Source organism: Charadrius vociferus, unplaced genomic scaffold (assembly GCF_000708025.1).
Source record: "Charadrius vociferus isolate BGI_N301 unplaced genomic scaffold, ASM70802v2 scaffold134, whole genome shotgun sequence".
Lineage (NCBI taxonomy): Eukaryota > Metazoa > Chordata > Aves > Charadriiformes > Charadriidae > Charadrius > Charadrius vociferus.
Window position 1 is genome coordinate 3389282 of NW_009648333.1, and position 17869 is coordinate 3407150.

General features: G+C 43.3%; 2 protein-coding genes across 2 annotated transcripts in view; one reads left to right on the forward strand and one right to left on the reverse strand.

Moving 5' to 3' along the window:
• The window catches only part of ATP10D (ATPase, class V, type 10D), a 41302-nt gene extending 35253 nt beyond the window's left edge, over positions 1-6049 (forward strand). Inside the window, exons 19-22 of the mRNA XM_009884970.1 lie at positions 1019-1099; positions 1346-1450; positions 2777-2964; positions 5536-6049. Coding sequence (XP_009883272.1) covers positions 1019-1099; positions 1346-1450; positions 2777-2964; positions 5536-6049 — 888 coding nt within the window. The remainder of the gene's footprint in view (positions 1-1018; positions 1100-1345; positions 1451-2776; positions 2965-5535) is intronic.
• Positions 6050-13212: 7163 nt separating this feature from the next.
• Positions 13213-17869, reverse strand: part of CORIN (corin, serine peptidase) — a 152148-nt gene continuing 147491 nt past the window's right edge. The window contains exons 17-20 of the mRNA XM_009885012.1: positions 16478-16652; positions 15666-15937; positions 13850-13983; positions 13213-13395 (exon numbers count right to left, since the gene is read on the reverse strand). Of these exons, the coding sequence (XP_009883314.1) occupies positions 13213-13395; positions 13850-13983; positions 15666-15937; positions 16478-16652 (764 nt within the window). The remainder of the gene's footprint in view (positions 13396-13849; positions 13984-15665; positions 15938-16477; positions 16653-17869) is intronic.

Here is a 17869-nt window from a genome sequence, read left to right on the forward strand (position 1 = left end):
TTCAAATTAAGTGCAGTGTAGAAGAAAGAGAAATTCTTTAAAAGGTGTAGTATCACGATATTGCACCATGACATCACAAGTGCACAGCTCTGTACAAGCTATAAAAATGGACAGTAGCTTGGATTCATCGTCAGTAATTTAAAGCACTTCCCTGACAGGCAAATCAGAAGATAAATTTCCCTTACCGCTTCCAGAGAGCACTTCAGTTCTTGAAAGGGCTGAATAGCTTTTTGGAGAAACCCATCTCACTCCACTAATCGTAGAGGAAGTCCTGTGGGTGACTAGACTGCTCACCTGTGTGTCTCAATTTAGTGCCTGAAGAACTGGGATGTGTCTGAGCCAGGACACACGCAGCTATGGTTTCATAAGCGGTTGAGCTGTCATGGCAGTTTGCTGCAGCTGAGTGAGGAAGGCTCATTCCTTCTCCTCTTCTCTCTTCTTTTCTTCCTGTTCCCTGTTTTCACCCATGTAGTTGAACTGCCTTCTTTATGCCAGCTTGGTTGTCCCCTCAGATCCTTCCAGGAGCTGATTTAACTCACTAAAACAGCAACGTGTTATTCCAGCAGAAAAGTGAACTGATTTCTCACATACTAGTGAGTTAAGTTAGTTCACAGAGGAGTCCGGTCTGCACAGAGCAGCGAACCAGCACAAATTCAGAGGCAGAAGCACATGTACCAAAAAGAAGGGGGTAGAGATAGAAGAAAGCAGGTCTCAGCATTCAGTGATGGTAAGCTGCTAGGGTAATTCACTGTCCCCTAGCCCTCTCCCTTCCTTAGCCCTGGTAGGCATGTTCTGGGAGAAACAGCTGTAAGATCAGAGCTCCCAGATCTGGCTGCTGATTTAAATACTAACAAGCTCTTTATTCTTATTATCATAACACAAAAGATGCCTCTTCATTGGGAAACTAACTGGAATCACTCCTGCAGATAGTCATTGCCCAAATCCAAATTAATGCTAATTAGGGATGCAGCAGTTTGTGCAATTTGTTTCAATGCCGTTATCTTTTTTTCTTTTACAGGCTTACTTGCCTTCAACTTTCTGGATAACCTTGCTGGATGCTTTTTACCAAAGTCTCATTTGCTTTTTTGTGCCTTACTTTGTAAGTGCTGGATATGAAATACTTTTATACATTTTGGCATACTAAAAACCCAGGCAAATTAGAGAATAAAATGAAGTGTTTGATTTTACTTCCGCATGTATAAATGTGTACTAACAGGATCATCGTTGGAACTGAGCTGAACTGCATGCATGCAACTATGTATGGTATCGAAACTATTCATGCCACTTTGTGTATTAGGACAGTAAGTAAAGAATATATTACACTGACCACTGTCTTCTTTTACAGACTTACTTTGGCTCAGACATAGACATTTTTTCTTTCGGAAACCCTATAAACACAGCAGCGCTCTTCATAATACTGTTTCACCTTCTCATTGAGTGCAAGTCCGTGGTGAGTACTTTGTTTCCAAAAGAGCATGTTCCCAACAGAGTGTGTGCATTGAGCTTTCATTAAAATTAAATGGAAGAAGCAGCTTCATGTGCAAAACAGAATAAGTATAAAAGGGGCAAAACCTAAATATTTTTTTTATGTGACCATATGAGCTCTCCTAATGCACCTGTCATTGGAGCCAATAGAATTACTCGTGTGACTAAAACTAACAAAATTAGACCTCAGAATTATTTGTAAATAGTGAAAGGATCCTGCCTCGTTAGGGTATGGTGGTTTGGGGGATGCCAGTTTAGTTTTGCAAATGGTAAAAACAACCAGTGATCTACTGAGCCTTCATCGGTTCCCAAAGCTTGCATCTCAAAGACAACAATGTGAAATGTTGATTTTGAATGCTTGGAACTGATGACCTGCTCTGTGGCCAGGAGAAACAATTCAGAGGTATGTTTTGGTGCTGGAACTAGAGAAGCAATATGCTACAGAACAGCTATTCCAGTTTTTAATTAAGTCTGCTCAAGCTAAAGCATCTGCATTAGCTTGGGTAAATTTACAGCCCTTACAAGGGTAATACTTGGCTCATAATTTTAAAGAAAATACAGTAATATTTACAGTAGAAGGACACAGATTGATGGGGATTATTTTTTCTCTGTCATTTATTTGAAAAATATTTTTTAGGATTGTTTCAAAATAGATGAAATTTCAAGTTGTGGTTCAAGTCTTTTCATTGTTCTTTTGGAAGCATGGCAGTGGTGATAAAAATGTCTTCATTGAGAATATATGGGTAGCATGAGTGTATCCATGCTCTGAATAGGAAAACATTACTTAAATGAGTTTTATTTGGCATTTTTGAATGTCGGTAAGCTGTCGGACTAATGACAGTGTTGTTTCCATAGTAACTATTATAGCCATTTAGGTATAAAATTACAGAACACTCCAATGTAAAGCAATTAATCAGCGTCTCAAGATATGTCAGGGTGGTGTCTCTCTTGAGAAGTCTTTCTCTGCTGCCAGTGGATGAGGTGGTCATCTAAGGCAAATGGCATAAAAAATGTTTTTCGCAAAGGAATCAAAAGTTATGCATTTAGTAGAATTTTAAAAAATATATACGAGTTACCTATGAACTGTAGGAAGAAGGCTTCATTTTTCCTGGAGTGTTTTGTATAAAATCAGGACTGTTATCTGAACAGATCTATTCTCTGTTACATTAAGCAGCTGTCCTTGGAGGAAGAGTGTGTGCATGTTCACACATGCATGCGTACACACAGACAGGTGTTACAGGTCTTTCTGTTCACAGCTTAAATCTGATTTCTTTCCTTTTCTGAATTTCAGACTTGGATACATACAGTAGTTATAGTTGGCAGCATCCTGTTTTACTTTGTCTTCGCTCTGGCTTTTGGGGCAACCTGCAAAACCCACAACCCACCATCAAATCCTTACTGGATCATGGAAAAGCACATGACAGATCCAGTATTTTACTTAGTTTGCCTCCTGACTACTTGTGTTGCTCTGCTACCCAGGTGCGTTTCTGGTTTATAGTTGCAGACTGTTGTTAACAAAATTAGTTTTCTTTTGAGTCGGTGATGCTATAAATCTCTCTGGCTAGATGTCTTCCCCCTTCCCCCAATGTAAAGAAAAATTTCATAACTCTACCAGACAAAGCCATGCGAGGACAGCTCTTCAATGACATGTTCTCAGTAAATTTCAGTACATAGAAATTTCTTTTGTGATTTATATTGTATTCAATTATTTATATTCTATTAAATATTGTCTGTGGAGGGAAAACACAGTAATCTCTGTAACCACCGAGTTTATAATTTATTACAAATCAGTTAAATTAGTGGTCAAAGTTGAACATGTGCTATACATAGAAGTACTATGCTTACTCTGTGTTTGTGAAACCATTCTCTGCTTGAAATTTACGTCACGACTATATAAAAGAATATTTAGAACACAGAATGCATGTAAAGGGTTCTTTGTGGAGTGGAAACTCGCAGACTAGATTCACAGGGGGTCCTGATTCGTTTTTTTGCCATGCCTAATGTTTAAGTGTTTTGCATCACTGAAGAAGTCATAGCTCCAAGTTCGGTAACTCATTCACCCTGGAAAGGCAGGAGCGTTGGGTGGAGGTCCCAGACACCAGCATGCTGAGCAGGGAGACACCTGAGGAAGCCAACAGGGAAAAACAAATTGTGTAAAAACTAGTTAAAGGGACTTGGTCGAACTCTTGGTCTAGTTCTATTGAGTAGCCACAGCCATCTTCCTTTCACTGGCTGGACGTGAGGTCAAAGCTGCAGCCTTTTAGCGAAGTGCCTCCCGTGCTATTTTATTTATTCTTCTGTGTTATGTCTCTTTCTTTCCCTCTCATATCATTTCAGAAAGAGCGGGACTTGAAAATGCATTGCACTGAGAGAAGCGTTGGGGAGAATAACTGCTGTTTCCCCCTCTCCTGAATCATTTTGTATCATTAGGCACAGTCTGAGCACACTTTGTGGATCAAGTGCTGCAGTACAGACTGTATGAGTTGTCAGTGCCGGTGGCAGGAGGGCCGGCAGAGCTGTGGCTGTAGGTGCCTGCAGTAGCCACCAAGTATTTGAGTCCCCTTTGAACGCGTCCCAGTCTGTGTCTTAAGCATGTCAGACAGGGTTTTGCCACACTCACCGGAGATCAAGACTGATAGCTTCGGGTCAGCAGAAGGACAAACCATGATGTGCAAGAGACATGTATGCTCTTCCCTCCCCATCCATGGGCTTCAGGTGGTGACAGCAGAGGCTTTTCTTCCCCACACACTAAATCTCCCTTACACGACAAATAAATAGATAAATACTGATCTATACCTTTTGGTAAGGCTGTGGAGAGCCTAGGTAGGAGAAAGCTTTCAGCTTGGTGACTGCTTCCAATGTACAGGTGTTCAATTTCAAAGAAGAGAGTGTTTTTCATGGTGAATTAAATGCAAAGTATTTCGACTTACCAGTGAAATGCTTTTGAGTCATTTGCACTCTCCCTGTGCCAATGCCTGAGAAGATTTATAGCTGTTGTGGTTAATTCAAGCTTTTCTACTTCATTGATTTGAAGTAGAAGTGCCTATTATGGAACAGCTGCTGCCACACATAGGGTTTTTTCCGTGCTTATTTCTGGTGTAATCCTTTGTAAGGTGCTGAAAAGCCACCACTCAGCGGGGACTGTGAAGTTAAAGGGTGCTCTACACCTTCTAGCCTGAGGGAGTGAAATTGGGGCTTTCACTGAAGTTTTTAAGGAGCAGTTTGCCTACAGAGGGACAGATATTGGATGCCCTGTTGTCTGAAAGTTCACTGCAAAAATCTATGATTAAAATCTTTGCCCCACCTAAGTTACCAGTTAAGTCAGCTCTAATATTAATTATTCCTAGAGTTTCATTCTGGAACATCACTTGTACTCCATATGCCTCTTACTGCATGCGATGCTTTGTTTCTTTGGCCTTTGCTTTCACGTTCATTCTTGCTTCTGGTGAATTCTCTGGCTCCTGCAAAAGTTAAAGAGTTTTAGACCGACACTCTGCCTACTCGTCCCGGCTCTCCAGGACTATATTAGTGCTGTGTTATCAGTGCAAAACAGCAGTGATAAACAGCTTCTCAGTTGGAAGCATGAATTTTTCTAGGCCTGATTTTTTTCCACAACAGCTCTTAACTCCTTATATCTGCACTCAAGTGCCAGGGAAACTAAACTGCAAACCGATTTTGTTGCCTTTTTATCTGGGGCCTGACACTGTACGCAGAAAGCTCCACTTTCAGCGTAGCGAAGTAGTGAAGCGTAGTGAAGTTGCAGGTGCACATTGCTGCAGTAACTAGGCTGTAGGAGAGCCATGTCCAGGACAGAAAAATGGAAGCACCTGAGATCAGTATCTGTCTGTGAAAATGCCAGTTTTTAAACATGTTCTGGTGCCATTGCTGGCCTTAAATTTTATGTCCACAAAACGGCACCTGCAAAAACTTCTTCAGAGGCTGCTGCAGCCTCAGGGTTACTTGAAGGGTGTTTCGTTTCCTTTAGTGTTGCTGGAAACAGTTTTGAGTCTGCTCCTAAACAGCTTATTTGAAACTGTGTTTACTTTGTAGATACTTGCTGAGAGTTCTCCAAGGAACATTGTTTCCATCTCCGGTGATGAGAGCCAAGCACCTTGACAGACTGACCCCCGAGGAGCAGAGGGAAGCAATTAAGAGATGGAAAGATGACTGCATTGTAAACGGTAGAGCGGAGTTTCAGGCTGCTTCTGGGTCTTCCAGTTCAGCCACAGGCACTGTATCAGAGGAAGAAAGCATTTTGCCAACATCTAAAACACCTTTTCAGGCCTGTTCAAGAGATGGGTTAGTAGAGGACACCTCCTTCTTACCAGACATTCGGGATGAGTCTGGGAATACAAATGGCTCGAACTCTGAAAAGACCGTATTTCTGAATTCGTCAAAGGAAACTAATTCAGACACATTTGGCAGTAATAACTCATGTGCCAAAGTCTCTGTGTGTGCTTCTGAAGAGGGCAGCAGTGCTGTTTCTCTAGCACACAAAGCAGGTTTGAATTCTGTTTTGTGTGAAGAAGATGCTTTAATGTATTTTACAAAGTTGGAATGCTAACTGTTTAAAACCCAAGAGTAATAACTGCTGATTTATGCTGCGTTGTGGTTTTGTTTTTTTCAGCTTCAGCTTTTCTTAAAAGCTTTTTTGTTTATAAAGCTTTTCAATAATTTATTAAGATGTTCAAGATGTAAATGGCTGGGTTGTTTTTTATGTTTTTTTTTCACATGGTAGACTTTGCATACTGCTTATTTTTTTGTATGCAACATTGCATAATACCTCAGGACATGAATACAGATTTGCAGGATCCAGTTCAGGTAAACCAGCCTGCTCCCTTGCATAGCTGTCCTAAAATCCTAGCGTTCCCTGGGATTCACCACTTGCTGAAGTATGAATTAAGCAGAAGGGCTGGGATGTAGTGTTACTGGGTGGCTTGTTGCAAGACTTCTCCGGTACATGTATACAGTCAGTGTTTTAACCATTGTGGTCCCATTGGTTCCCCAGGCTATTGCATGGGCCAGCTCAGTGCCGGCCAGACACAACTCTGTCTGTCACAAGAGTGGCCCAGATGAGACATGTGTCACGTGTCTCCCTCATCTTCCTCTTCCACAAAAAGCGCAAATCCTAGTGCAGCCTTTTGTTCTCCATGGTAGTTCATCCTCCTGCTACATCCCTCCTTTTTTTTGTCTCTGTGCGCTGTTTCATGTCATTCGCCAGTATCTGGACTTCTTTTCCTCCTCACCCAACTCAGATGTTGGCTGCCTGACTTTTCTCTGAACTCTGCCTCGTGCCTGCACTGCAGAATTGTCTGCCAGTGGCCGTGGGTGCCTCCGGTCTGTGTTCAGGTCTTCTCTTACAAATAGCAGCTTCTAGCTGATGACATGACTCTTCTTCACTCTCCGGTGTTTTTACATTCCTCCAGCCTTTTATAATAAACAGCTTAAGTACCTCTGAAGGCTGCTCAAGAGAAGGTATAGCCCACTGCACGTCCTAAATCTGAGCTCTGTTGCTCCTCTGTCTTGGAGATGTCCTGCCTCTGCCAGCTTCCCACCGCTCTGCACGCTGCACAAAAGCTGGCTCAGGTGCGTGTGGCTACTTCTGGATTCCAGACTGGCCAAAATATTGCTTCCTTTTTACTTCCCTCCCCAAAAAGTTACACGGCCAATTTATGGAGGAACTTAGGATATGGTTTGTGTCTACTAGCACCTGTTGAAATAAACAGTTTCCTCAAACTGTAGCTGCTAATGAATTATTAGTATTGAGCCCATTTTCCGGTTCTGTTTCTGCTTTCAAATTGCCAAGATTTGTGTGTTTATTTTTAGGCACCATCTTTGGGGTAAGGGCTCTGCTTTTTAATTGAACCACAAGCTTTCCATGTCAATGATCAACATTACATATTCCACATCTTTTAAGATCTCTGAAAGAATTTAAACAAACGCTGTGAGGTCCGAGACAGCTGCTGCTATGCAGGGCAGATACTGAGGGCGTGCTAAGTTCATTCAAACGCAGGTCACCAAATGTTACCAAAAGTTTAAAACGGTTCTGTTTTCAAAAGGTAGAATGTAATTAGGGCTGACTCCATCCCTAGTGTTAGTGAGGAGAAAAATATCCTTTTTGTTTAGCCTGTAGAAGAAAAACAGTGGAAGGAGCCAGTGATGACAGCCATTTCTGCAAATATTTTTTTTAATTTGGTTCAACATATGACAAAATATTTTTGGTCGGTTCGGACATGAGGTTAGTGGGGACCTTTGAAGTGATGGCAGACGTTCAAATTCTAAGAGGTCACATCAGGCATGTTGGTTTGCAGTTAGGATTTTCCGATGTTTGTCTGTAGCATCCTTCTTACTGCAGGGGGCACCTTGCCAGGACTGGACTCCAGGTGTCCTGAGTGAAACATCTCGGCTTTCTCTACAAGCCACGGGAACTGTGAGGCATCCAAGAAGAAGATGCAAAATGTCCATCAGGTTAGCTGGTACAAGGGCAGAGTCTGGGCTCTACCCTTGCCATTCCTAGCAGACGTTCTCCTGTTGTAAAGAGCTCCAGAGAAGGAGGCGAGGCCAGCGCTTTCCTGCCCTCAAAGTCAAATGTTGGTTTTGTTTCTCTTGTCTCACCTGAACATTTCTACAGCTTAAATCGATGGCCTCTCTTCACCTGTGGCCACAGAAAATAGTTCTGTGCTTCTACAGGTCTGTGACTATGTCTGAGGCATGCTGAGCTCTCATGGAGGAGCTCTGGTACCTGAGGGAGCGCAGGGCTCAGCTCTGTCCCCTTACTGTCACAGTAGAAGTAAGTTTGGGGGACAGCACTGGCCTGTGCCCTGCCCTCTTGTTGCCTCTGCTGCAGGAGCGGAACCTGCCAGCGGCTTTGGCAGGTAGATCATCATTTAGTCTCAGGAGTTCGCGTGTGTGTTGTACAAAAGCTGTAAGCATTCAGAGTGAGATCTTCCAAAATCCTCTGTGACTGTAAGCTGTGGCCTCAAAATAAGGACACGAATGACCTGCAGTCACCTGTTAGACCTGGGGCCAGCTGCATGGTGCCTCTGGGACACACCTAAATTGCTATTATGCGGCTTTTTTACAAGCCGGGTCACCCCACTGCTCACCGCTTAGTGCAGTGAGGCTTTCACGATGGATTCTTAAATTGGATGAAGGATAATTTCATCTGGGTCTCAAAAGTGCCAGGCCCTGTGGGTTGCCTTAAAACTTTAGGCCCTTATAAAAGTTCTTTTGTGCTGAGATTGTAAGTATTTCTGTACCACTTGAAGTGGTACAAAATAATACACATTTTTTTCTTGGTGTGTTGTTTCACTGATGGGGTGTGTTGCTTAAAATTGTCCATTATAGGCTGTGTTCTTTTTGGCGACTTCAACAAGCAGTCTCAGAGATAAAATTATCCATTGAGTAAAACACAGTTGGTTTGGTTTTTTGGGGTTTTTTTTGTGGACAAACATCAGAAATATCTAAGGGCTGTCTGCTGTGACCACTTGCTGTTTTTTACTGAAGGGGAGATGAGGGTAGTGTGGCTTTAATAAAAGCTTCAAAATGTTAATTGGCCATATCTAAAGTGGTGCCAAATGAAGGGTGCAGGCGAATCACTTTCCCTTTGCTTCTCAACAGTTTTAATGTTTCCTTTATTTTTTTTAGCACTGGAGGCGTCGCGCTCCCCTGTTTGCTTCTGCACTCCTGCACTCAGGCACAGCATGACCTGACTTTTCCATTTTTGAGAACAAGATTTTTCAGTTTGTTTCACAGGTGCCTTCCAGATGTGATGAAGGAAAGCACAGCTTTTTCACTTTTCATTGTCAGGGTAAAACCAACCAATACAAGCACCTTCAGCTCCCCCAAACTTTGTAGCTACACGTGGAGCAGCTTTAACTCACTTTCTGATGTGCACTATTTGATTTACAGAAAAAATACACTTTTTTTAAATTATTTTTTTTTTTCACAGCAGCCGCACCTGTGCTGAACGTTTGCAGGTGGCAGTCAGCCACAGCCTTTATTGAGTGTTTTCGCATCACAGCGAGCTTTGGTTTGCACCAGGGGCACGGTTTGAGCTGAACGTTTAACCCAATCCATGGTTCTCCCCGTGCCCCACAGGCTGCAGCACGTGGCTGAGGACCAGCTAAGGCAGAGCCCCCACCGCTCCTGCCCGCCCTGGCCCTGCCGCTGGCCACACCAGCCCTGGCTCGCTGCAGGGGCTAGTGAGTGAGTTCTGAAGGTGACTGCAGTAAGCACCTTCTCATAGCTGAATTTCAGTCTGGTTTTTGTGTTATTTGTTCCTCTTTGATTCTGGGTGTGTTACTCCTGCCCTCGTGGTCCTGGGTACCTTACTGTTGACTGCAGTGACAAAGCGAACCTGAACTATTTTAAGTTTCTTATTATTTTGATTTCAGCGTGTGTACATGTTGTTGAACAGCTGTGTACCAGTTAAAAGGAGATGGATGTTTCAGATTAATTGTATTCCTGAGGAAAGCCACAGAACAAAATGTGTCCAGAGACATTTGACTGCAGATTTAGTTTTTTAGATTTCTCAATCCAAAGTAGTTGTTGGCAGCAATATTCTTGGTAATATTCCATATTGTTGGCAGCATACATGCAAAAGAAACTAAAAGTTGGGCAGTGGTGGTAGTGCCAGAACCTCCACGAGTGTTACAGCGCTAACAGGGCTGTCAGGGCTGCTAGATAAGGGTATGCAAATACCTTTTTAAGGCCACTTTTAGGCATTATTGCTAAAGTTGTAACTTCACACCTCCATGTTGTCATTGAGTCTCTCTTTAAAGATTCAAACACATTTTCAACAGAGAAGTTACTTGGAAAATTACTGTAATTTTTTATTAATACAGCTATAAAGAAACAGATCTGCTTGATGGTGTGACACAGCTTCCAGTTGAAGCTACAGCTGTGGTAGAAGTAGAACCAACAATTGTTACCTTACAGTGAGGCTACACTTGTAAGAGAAACAGGGTAACTGTGATGGTAGCCAGTATGGCAGCACACAGGGAAAGGCGCGATACAGTGGAAGGAGGAGTATGTTTGTCTATTTCATGTGCACACATAAAAAAAGCAGTATAAAAATACATTTATAAAATTACAAATTTCCTCTTTACATGGAATGTTGTCAGACACAGTTGTGGGGAAGGGAAAGACCCAACTGATCCCTCCTAAAGCTGTTTGGGACGGGGCTCAGCCTATGATTTCTTCAGACTGATCCCATACAGGAGGGGGCTGGACCATATGTTTAAGCAGGACTCTCCCTCGTTTCCTGGGAGGTTCTGCTTGGAAACTGGTAGCAGGCCAAACCCAGTTAATTAAAATGTGTAATTACATATTATCATTTGGTAGTGCTAACACCTACATGAAATGGTTATATGTTCTCCAGTGCTTTACAAAATTCAAAGCTGCTAACCGCTTCATCTGGTGGAGATGTCAGGCTAGGCTGTTCGTTTCACAACAGCACCTCTTTGTTTTTACTTCTGGAAAACAGACCTCGCTGGAACCCTGCCTGTCACCAGACACGCCAGAGGGACTGCGGAGTGGGCTGGCTCCGACAGCCCCTGGGCCACCTGCTCCGGTGACTCTGGGTAACCAGCTCCGGTACTTGGAACAGTGCTGCCCTACCGCTGCAGGGGGACTGAGAACTCCAGCTTCCATATCCTTGAGGCGAGGCCATCAGTAACCTGCTTCATCTGTAATCTACTTGCACTGGAAAAACACGGTCAGAGCTGTTTTCTCTCATATATAGCTGGGGGAAGAAGAGCATTTATATCTTATAGTAAAAACAAACCCAAACCTAGCAAAGCCTAGAAAGGTTTTTCTGAGCATGAACAGGGATACAATAGTCACTTAAATAGAGTTTCAGAATCCGTAACATAAATATTGAATACTTCTTAATAGTGCTGTCTAGAGCGCTGTCAACATTAGGCGTGTTAAAGGAGAAGATATGGAAATGAGAGGTAAACCTTCACTAAAGCAATAGTCAGATCTAAGTAGATTAGTTGTAACATGATTAATAGTACCCGAAACGTCCATTAGTTAGCTCTCTTAATGCACATTTCTACATATGGCAGTCATGGTCTTGACAAGGCCCTGCCATGTTGTCATGGGGGCGTGCCAGAGGTAGCAGAGAGGGTCGTCGTTACATGCCTTAGGCTGGATTCACAGGGGACCAGGCACAGCACTGAAAACACACACATTTTAAAGGCATTGCTCCCCCGTGAAATTCATCCTGTAATCCTCAGGTTCCTGACTCCTCCTACTCTGGCCTCCCAAAAGCTGAGCTGCACGGGACGTCACCTACAGCAGTCGATAAGACACAGCTCCCCTCTAGCACCGTAAAGAGGTGCCAAGCGCCGTTATAATGTTTTTCAACCAGACAGACTCTGTTGGGGTGCAGGCTCAGCCCCTCACCTGCTGCACAGAGCACGCCGGCATCTGGCTGCCAAGCTCTTGGGCAGGGCTGATGAAGCTGTTCTGTTGTACTTTGCTTAACGTATTTCTAATATTCATTTCAACAGAAGCTACAATCCAAGTCTTCCGTCATTCAGATTTCTTTGTGCCTCTTTTTCTCTCCCAATTGTTCAATCTTGCTAAGCAAAATGAAACTTTCAATGCAAGATGCTAGAAGAGACCTATCCAAAAATACCCAGTTTCCCACTATTTGGGATACTGCTCACACTGCACTAAATCTGCATTTTCCATATCTCACCCAATGTTCAAAGTAGCTGACTCGGGAGGGGGAACCACTGCAGTGGCATTGCCAACCTTGTCAGGTTTTTAGGGGACTGGAGATGGTCAATACGTGCTTTATAGGCAGAACACACTATATAAAATGGGGAAAAAAGCCATTGGGGCCCAGGTTTGATAAATGTGCCAATTGGTGTAGTGCTGCCAAGACACGGGTGTTTCCTGGATGCATTAAGACAGTGGAAGCTTTAGAAAATTAAGTGGTAGAAACTGTCCAAAGCATCCGAACAACTTAAGTTTTGGTCTCGGGGGGCCTCAAGTGGTAGTTACGGATCTGTTGGCCAACTGGTCCCTCCATCACCCCGCAGAGATGCCCAACCTGGCTCTGGGAACAGAAGCTGTGGAGTCAGGATGGTACAGGGTTCTGCCCATGCAAGTCCATCACCCTGAGGGACAGAAGACAGTAGCTCAGGCACACCAGCAGCGCGCGGCTACGCACCTTTGGAGACCCGTGCACATGCTGTGACATGTCCTGTGCCACACGGACCTACAAACTCGCCAGTCTCTCCCACAGCCTCCAGTGTGTGGTACAGCCGTGCCTGCTCAGTCCCGTCAGTGCAGTCTGAATGCACGGAGTTCATTGCTCATGACAAGAAGTGAGTGAAAATGCATGTGCTACTAATGGAATAGTATTAAAATAGATTATCTAAAAAGGTTTTTCTAGTCTGTGCTACTGCTTAGTTTGAATAGCTGAAAGGCAGAAAGTGGCTGATTCTTTTCTTTTAAGCCTTTTGCTGTGTTTGGAATAGCACCACAACACAGTTCAAAGAAAAGTCAAAAAGATTATAAATTGTACCCCAAAGTATATTCACCAGCAGAGGGTTTACCGTTAACATACACTGTGTATTCCATAGCTCCACAACAAGAACAGATAGAGCTTGAAACTCTCTTTCTTAGAGTTTCTGGACTGCAAAATCTTCAGTGTTGAAGTGCTGATGCCTTTTTTCTTTTGTCTGTCAGCACAATTCTTACCATCTGGAGTTAGTTTAGCAGAAAGGTGTGGATGTATATTTGTCTTTCAATCCACTCAATAAAATGTGACACATTACTGTAAACTCCAGGTCCCAAAACCTTAGAAAAGCAGACAGAGCCCCAAGATGTTAAACCAAACAAAGTCCAGCGCCCTGCAGGTTGCTCGCACACAAGCGGTCCTCCGCTGTCACCCTGCAACATGAAAGAAAAAAAACAGTCTATAGGGGCTACACGCGCCCAGCAGTCCTATGGTTAAAGCGATGTCTCGGTTCCTGCAGGACTTTGCCTTTAATAAGTAACTCAGCTGTAAAAACTGGCTGCTCTGCTGAACTATGTAGCAGCACAAAGCATCACCACTATTTATTCCCTCTTCTACTTGTACAAAAAATTACCTGCAAAAGGCTCATAGAAATTAAAAACAAAAAATCAGTCTATTAGTTAACTAATACAGCTAAACCCTAGAATCTTCAAGCAGCATTTCACTGTCATAATCTGAAGTTGATTTCACCAATAATAATAATAATAAAAAAGGGGTTAAAAGATGTAAATGACTGTTGTCAATCCTAGAGTAGATGAATAAACATCATAGTACTTTGATTTCTAAAAGCAAGTCTGGGTGTGAGTTCCTCCTTAGAGGGAGACCTACCATGCAAGAGTCCACAGTGCCAGACTCGTAGCCAGCACACAGCATCCTGCTGGTGATGGTTTTCATGTCAAAGTAGGACTGGCATTGTTCTAAGGAAATGATGCGAACCTCTCCTTCTTGAAGCTTGAAAGGCACTGGAAAATGGAATTAAGCATTAACCTATACACACACGGAACACAGAAATACTTGGCTATGATGGTCTTTGAAATAATAAATATTTCCATTAGGATAGATTATAAATATTACTTAATACAGATATATATTAAATGTAAGAAGAATGCCCCTTTCGCACAAAGCGAAGGTGAAAGCCGGGGGGGGGTTGCACTGCTGCATTGTGGGATTCATGACCGTCGTGCTCCTGAGCCAGGAGCGTACGTGCTGCACTCTGGAGAAGGACCAAGCACGTGGGGACTGGTGTGACACTTGCCATTTGTCCTGCGTTCGAGGGAGGGCATGCACAGGAGGGCGAGCACCTGTAGGTGATGTGCTGTGGAGCTTCTAAGATGGGGGCAGCGTTGGCTGGAAACCAGTAATATGAGGGAGGTGGAGGAGAGGCCTGACTCACGGTTCCGGGGCAGGATCTCCCTCTTTCTTGGTGTCTCTCATGGTAAAGCTCAGTGTATGCACAGCCATTTTGAGTTATGTTTGAGTAAATTTGACTTATAAAATGTATCAGGGAATTAGAATTCAAAAGTTATTGAAATCATTTTAGCACATTCAGGAGACAATAAAGGACTTCTGCCTAGTCTAAACAGCTGAAATTCAAAGGGAAGTTGTTCAGCCTAGGGCATGAAGTACTGAATGCTGTGTAGCCATGATGGTTTTTGATGCTTCATAACATAAAACCTTTAAAAGCAATGCTGAAACCACATGAGAGAACAAAGAACCTTTTTCCACTTACTAGCAATGCAAAAGCGTTCTGTGGGGTTTTTTCCCCGCCATTACATAAAAGATATTTTTAGATGGGTAGAGCTGCTAGTAAAGAGCCTGTCCCTCACACGTGCAATTTAATTTTTGCCACATGTCTGACCTGGCCACCAGAGGTGCAGTCCCACCTGAAGCAATACTGAAAGGAAATTTTCCTTCTCCAGTGTACAGAACGACAGCCTTCCCCAGTAATTACTGTAATAGCGAAGGAAGAAACACAATGGCTAGAGCGCTAACAGGGTTGCGGCCAGGATAATTTGCATATGGTGCATGCAGAATCGTTTTGTCTAAACAAAGATTTACATAACACAACTGTTCTTGTCATGAGACCCAAGGATTGCAGCGGCCACAGAACAAAACACGCTAATGTTCTGTTCAGAGAGACAAAAACAACACTTGTGATTATGCCTGAATGGAACAAAGCGTGTCACAAGTCCAAAGCGTGACACAGAGCACTGGATGCAGGAGAACGTTCGTTCAGCGTGTACGCCAATGCTTCCAGTCCCTTCTGCTTTCACTGAACTAAGAATGTTGCCTCCCCTATCCCCCCGATGATCTGATACCTCCTCAGTACAGTTCTGAATACAACCTAAACCAGTAAAATGATAACCAGCTCAGGTGACTTTCTTGATAGGAGTTTCTAGATCCTTGACATTTTTGAAAATCAAGCCACTTGCCTAAAAGGATTAAGCAGCATGAATTCGAGCAGCTGATTTGAAAAAGCTAGGCTCCAGTTACACCTAGATCCCTTCACGAGTAGTTACCATTTCCTAGTATTTAATAAGGTCCAGTAAGAGTATAAATGGATAAAGCTTTGTAATGGGCTTCCTTATTTGATTAACTCAGTAGAAGGTTAGCGTGTTTTTCCGAGAGCCCCAGAAACACTCACTTTTGTTGCCCATGTGTCCCCAGCCCGTGATGTAGCAGTAGGTATCTGGCCGAACCAACTGGTCCTTGCTGGGCAAACAGACGGGCCGTACGTAGCTTGTCTCATTGATGTCCTCGTCCAGTTCCACAATGCTGATATCGTAGTCTACCACTGCTCTGTTGTAGCGTGGGTGGAGGATAATGGTCTTCACTAGTCGGGTCTGCATGAAGCCTGATGGATGATCAAGATTGCTGATCCCAAACACTACTTTCCAAACAGCTGCATTTTCTCTCCTTTGTAAAAAAAAAAGAAAAAATGAGCAATTTCAATCAAGACCATTCTTTTAAGCTAAAATACCCAAGAATTTTTTCTCCCTGACTTTTTGCACATTGCACTTTGCGAAGCGTTGCACATACAAATGCTGCAAGAAAAAAAAAATACTTACAAATTGCTTCCAGCTAAGATCTGAGCAACAAAAGACAATGCTTTCCATTTCCTTCCTGCCTGCTACCAAACGAATTAAAGCTCACACCTTCAGAAGGTATGTAACCACCAATTAGTTGCTGTATTAAACACCAAAAGCTCTCAAAATCGTCTTCATTTAGCTTTCATCAGTAGAGACACCAACAATGAATAATCAAGCATGTGAAAACCTAAGCTGATGCTGGTTTTATAACATTTACTTTCTTGTTTAGTCTCTTAAACCCAGTCCTCTGATGTGGCATTCTGAAAAGGTCGTCGCCTGCCCCCAGTGTGTTTGGTAGAGGAGGGAGGGGTTGCTAATTCATATGTGCAAGTTTATATGAACAGTAAAACTGTCTGAGCCCACTCACCCTTCAAAGCAGTGTGCTACTGTCAAGACCCATCTCTTTGCAATCAAAACACAGCCACATATGTGTCCACTTGGCTCGCTCTGCAGGGAGCATTGCCACGGCCACCGGCCTGGGCGACTGGTCCTACCACCAAGGATCCTCTTGTTCATGCGAGCAGCTGGGCGATGGCCGCAGTCTGGTGAGGAACAGAGGCAGAAGGGAGTTAACCGTTACCACAAAGGCAGCGCGTACGAGACCTTCTGCAAGAAAACTGGGCACAGACTATTAGCAGAGTCATGAAAGTCCACTGAACAATGCAGTAAAAGAAGTCAGCAACAACCACACAATAATATCAAACATATTGAGCTTTCATCCTTCCTGTATATCAGAGGATTTGCTCTCCTGATAATAATTTCGACCAGGGCTCAGCTTGAAATACAACCCAAGCTAAGCCTGGGGGGACCCTGACTTCCTTTCTTTCAGGAGTTACCAAGCCGCCCTCGGGAAGGTTTCCTGGGTTTATGCCCTTGTCTGTCTGTCAGCTAGCAACGTGTTTGGGCTACTTTGTACCAGCCATAAGAACTGCTTCTGGAAAATCTGCTCAGCAGTAATAAGGCTTTTCTTAAGCCAGGTGTGAGGTGAATGTCACGCTGTTTATTCAGCTACAAGGCACCAAGCTTGCTTTGCCTGTGGAAATCACTGAAGGAGATTTGAAGATTTGAAGACATACAGTATTCTATCCATTATACTTTATAAGCCACTTCAGTGGAAATTATACCAGATTCCTGTCTGCCAGACAGTTACTTTCCTGAAATAGCCCTCCACTTTTCTTTCACGTTATATTCTGAATTTGTGAGATTGCAGACTTATTATTTATACTGTTCGTACTCAGTTTGATTTAGAGAACAAAGGAACACCACCAGTTTCTGCAATCAGCCTCCCAAGGGAGGACATGCCATTGCATGTATCTGTGGGAGTTTGGTGGTGAAGAAATAAATTGGAGCAGTGGTTATTTGTAACTTGTAATTCTTACTGTGTTCACTTAACTTCAGAGGGCAAGGTGGTTCAAGTGTACTTAAAGCAGCATATATCAGAAGCAAACACCTTTGACAGGCTCCTTTGAGCTGGTTTTTTTCCTGATAGGAGTGGTAAATGTTCTGATTAGTTTCCCAAATTTAGGTCATGCTTTGTGACTAATTTTCCCTGTGCCAAGCTAATTCATAATTTAAGTGTTCTTCAGCAAAGCTCTCCTTGTCTGTGGAACGTGCTTTCATCAAAGATGAAGAATTTCTGCATTTTCAACCCACTTGTACTATCTGCTGTGCCTACAGACTTGGTCTGTAGCTTTCTACTTCAGGTTCTCCTGTCCCCTTGAGCTTCACAACTAAACAGATCTCCCAGGCAGATATCCCG